Source organism: Lactuca saligna, chromosome 3, assembly GCF_052625555.1.
Source record: "Lactuca saligna cultivar CGN05327 chromosome 3, ASM5262555v1, whole genome shotgun sequence".
Lineage (NCBI taxonomy): Eukaryota > Viridiplantae > Streptophyta > Magnoliopsida > Asterales > Asteraceae > Lactuca > Lactuca saligna.
In genome coordinates this window covers 14,657,000-14,660,518 of record NC_136419.1, presented here as the reverse complement: position 1 = coordinate 14,660,518, position 3,519 = coordinate 14,657,000, and the positions used below count along the sequence as shown (strand labels likewise).

At 30.5% G+C, this 3,519-nt stretch overlaps 1 protein-coding gene across 1 annotated transcript; it reads right to left on the bottom strand.

Annotated features, from left to right (window-relative positions):
* Positions 1-2,439: 2,439 nt before the first annotated feature.
* On the bottom strand, positions 2,440-3,519 carry LOC145034538 (large ribosomal subunit protein eL43). The gene is made up of 5 exons (XM_078982975.1): positions 3,381-3,519; positions 3,097-3,136; positions 2,905-2,993; positions 2,734-2,816; positions 2,440-2,644 (listed from the first exon to the last, which is right to left on the bottom strand). Exons 1-5 carry the CDS (start codon positions 3,381-3,383, stop codon positions 2,581-2,583), a joined length of 279 nt encoding a protein of 92 aa, XP_078839101.1. The 5' UTR covers positions 3,384-3,519; the 3' UTR covers positions 2,440-2,580.

Below are 3,519 nucleotides of genomic sequence, written 5' to 3'. Positions count from 1 at the left end.
CCGCCGTTGAAACTTTTTAGCGTACACGACGTCATCTGCAAAATAGTCTTCTATAATACGATCGTGTCCGGCTTCGCGATTTCTACGCAACGGCGATTTTCTTTTTTTAGTGGGTTTTTTTGTATAGAATATGTAGAAATGGTATAAAACTAAAGTTGGGTTGGTTTGGTATTTATAGAGTGATAAAAAGATTTATATATATATATATATATATATATATATATATATATACACACACACACACACACACACACACACACAAGTAGGTTTATGCGAAAACATAAATATTTTGTGAAAATGCGAAAACAGATTTGATCTTATAAAAATCAAACACATGTACTTTAAAACTTAAATTTATTAGCAAGATATTAAAGATAATAAGTTTACATGAGAGAATAATATAGATTTAAAGGTGGTTTTAGCAACCGTTTATCTCTCTCTCTCTCTCTCTCTCTCTCTCTCTCTCTCTCTATCTCCTTCACGTATCATCGATTATTATCATGTAGTTCAAAGTTTGGATGAATTGTTGTTCAAAGTTTGGATAAATTCTCTCTCGAAAGAAAAAAAAAATCAACAAATGAAATCAGGAGAGAGAACGCAGGGTCTCTTCCCTCCACTCGGTTCCCACACACGTTATCCCGCACCCTCGGTGTTGTATTCTGAGGTGTGGGTTCGGTTTCGGTAGCTACTTCCCGCTACACTCCGTGTAGCCTTAATAGGGCTACCACAATAATTTTAATTATTTAATACATATACTTAGATAAAAAAAAATATGCAAACAAGTAATCAGAATCAAAATATATATTTTTTTAACAAGACATTATATAAAAAATAATGTAAAAAATTAAATATTATTTATATATTTTTCCAGAATCTCCATTTTTATTGAAAACATCTCGAGGTCTTTGTCGTGAAGGTACATAATCTACTATAATAAATAAATATTTTTTGTCATTTGTCACTCTCATTTAATTTGTCAAATGTTATTTTATAATTATTTTGAATTAATTGTTTTTCCAAATGTCATTTTATGAGTTTTTATTTATTTATTAAATTTAACATAATATTTTAATATAATAATTGAAATAAGTATAGTAATAAATTTAACATAATATTTTGTTTATTTATTTAAATCATTTGTTTAAATTTAAAAGATAAAAAAACATTTTCATTATAATAATTCATTGTGTTTTTTTTTTCTTATAAATACAAAGTTTTCAGATAATTTGACCTTTATAGTTATTTTTTTATTTAATTAACCTATGTATACAATTAATATATTAATATTTTTCTGGATTATCCTTTTGTTGAAATGGTAGAATTTGGATTAGGTTTTTTGAAATTAGAATCGTATTGCTCAAATCTCAAAGTTGTTGTGTTTGCATATATCGTTTGTGTTTTCCTCCATTGTTGGAGAAAATAAATCAGAATATGAGAAACAAATGTGTGTAGTTGTGTATAAGTTATAAAATTAGGTTCATATTTATACTTAAATTGGTTATAAAAATAACATGATATTAATAATAGTAAGTAACAATTTCTTATTCGAGTGTCAAAAATTTGACATTTGAATGGATTTCCGATATGACATTAACCAAAATTTAAGAAGGGAAAAGGTTTTTACTTATAAGAGAAATGCACAACTTTAAAAGATAATGTGTTATGAAATCCATGCACGCCAAAAGATTTCAATTAGGATCCGTCCCACATTGCCAGTGAGTAAAAGAAATAGTACGTAATGTATAAAAACTACAAAATAAAATGCAAAACAGTCATCCCACATCACCTAATGAGGTGAAATGGGAATAGAATTGCAAGCTTATAATAAGAGTGATCACACCCGACTTTAAAAAAAAGAAAAAGCCCTCATCAGGTTTATAGGATTAATAAAGTCTACATAGGGTCTGAATCAGGTTTATAGGAAACAAGTATTCTCGCGAATACAAAGGTGGTTTGAATCGTGGGCTTCGCAACTATCTTTTCAGGTCAAGTTTAGTTTTCATCCTCAACTTCTTGAATCTTTATACCAATTAACAATCAATCTTACATACATTTATGCCTTCTTCCATTATTATGCATTGTTTTAAACCTTAAATTTAATTCTAGTTCATTTGAAATCTGATTAAGTTTTGCTTGCTAGTGAGATCATCGACAGAAATATGTTTTTTTTTTTTTTTTTTTTTTTTTAATCATACATACCCTTTTGGCTTTTACAATAACATAATAATTAGGAATTAAGCACTCCACCCATGTAATGAAATTTGTAACTATTTACATGATCGAATCATTTTATGGTGAAATCACCAATTCATTCATTGATTTCTTGCATTGTGCGTTTGAGTAACAATATAACGAAGCAGAATCAGAGACACATACGCTGGCGTGTAGTTTTCAGTCAAGATCCATTGTTTTGGTGTGTGTGTGTGTGTGTATGCCGTGTTTCCAAATAACCATATATCAATTGATGCAACAAATTAATCAGTCTAACACATAATTTAGCTACGATTAAAAAAGGTAAATTGACATGAAAGGGAAAGTAGGATAACAGTGTTCCAACAAATTCAAAACAGAGATGCACACTTAACTCTCAGTCTGCTCCCTCAGCCTTCGGATTGTGCTCCTCACTGTTACAGCACTTGCAGTACTGTTTCACAAAACAAAATCATCAGTATTTTGTATAACGCAAGTTATGATGATGATGTTAAAAGGGGATTGTGTGTTACTACTACTTACTTCAAGGTGTATGCACCCCCTGCTTTGACTTTTCCACAGTCCTTGCAACCCCAAATACCAACAGCCTTTCTCTTCACTGCATACTGTTTGTGTTGTTGTTCAAGTAGAAACAAATTTCAACAGTAGAATAAAAATTGACGAACGAAAACTAGAAAGAGGAGTCTCATATACCTTGCCACAGAATTCACAGAAATATTTGCTGTGCTGGCTGACTTCCATTTTCTTGATTTGCTTTCTCAAACTAGCACCATAACGGGTACCTATACAAGTAGAAAGTGTAAAATCAAAATTAGAATCACTATAGCAAAGTAAAAAAAAAAAAAAAAAAAAAAGCAATGAGATGATGGAGAAGAGAATACGTACCATACTTTCCTACGATTCCAGCCTTCTTCGTCCTCTTTGTCTGAGATTCAATATTTAGGGAGAAGTAAATAAAACCATGGACGAGATATGTAAAATGTAATATTTTGCAATTTCATATTATGACTCGTATGTTGATACAAAATGTTCGATTTACAAACCCTAAGTTGATCCAAAAATAGATAACAAAATTATAGTGTAATAGGAAAGGATTAAACAACAAAGCAATGGAAATGTGGTATTGAAGGAGAATTAAGATGTTATTCTCAGAGAGATAGAACTCTTACCATCTTGCAAGATCGGAAAAGAAAAGCGACCAATATGCAGAGAAGAGAGAGCAACGGCGGAGAGGGAGCTGAAACCCTAGACTAAGTTCCGTATTTATATGGAGGCATTTTGGGTTTTATAAAATTTGAAAACCGGTAA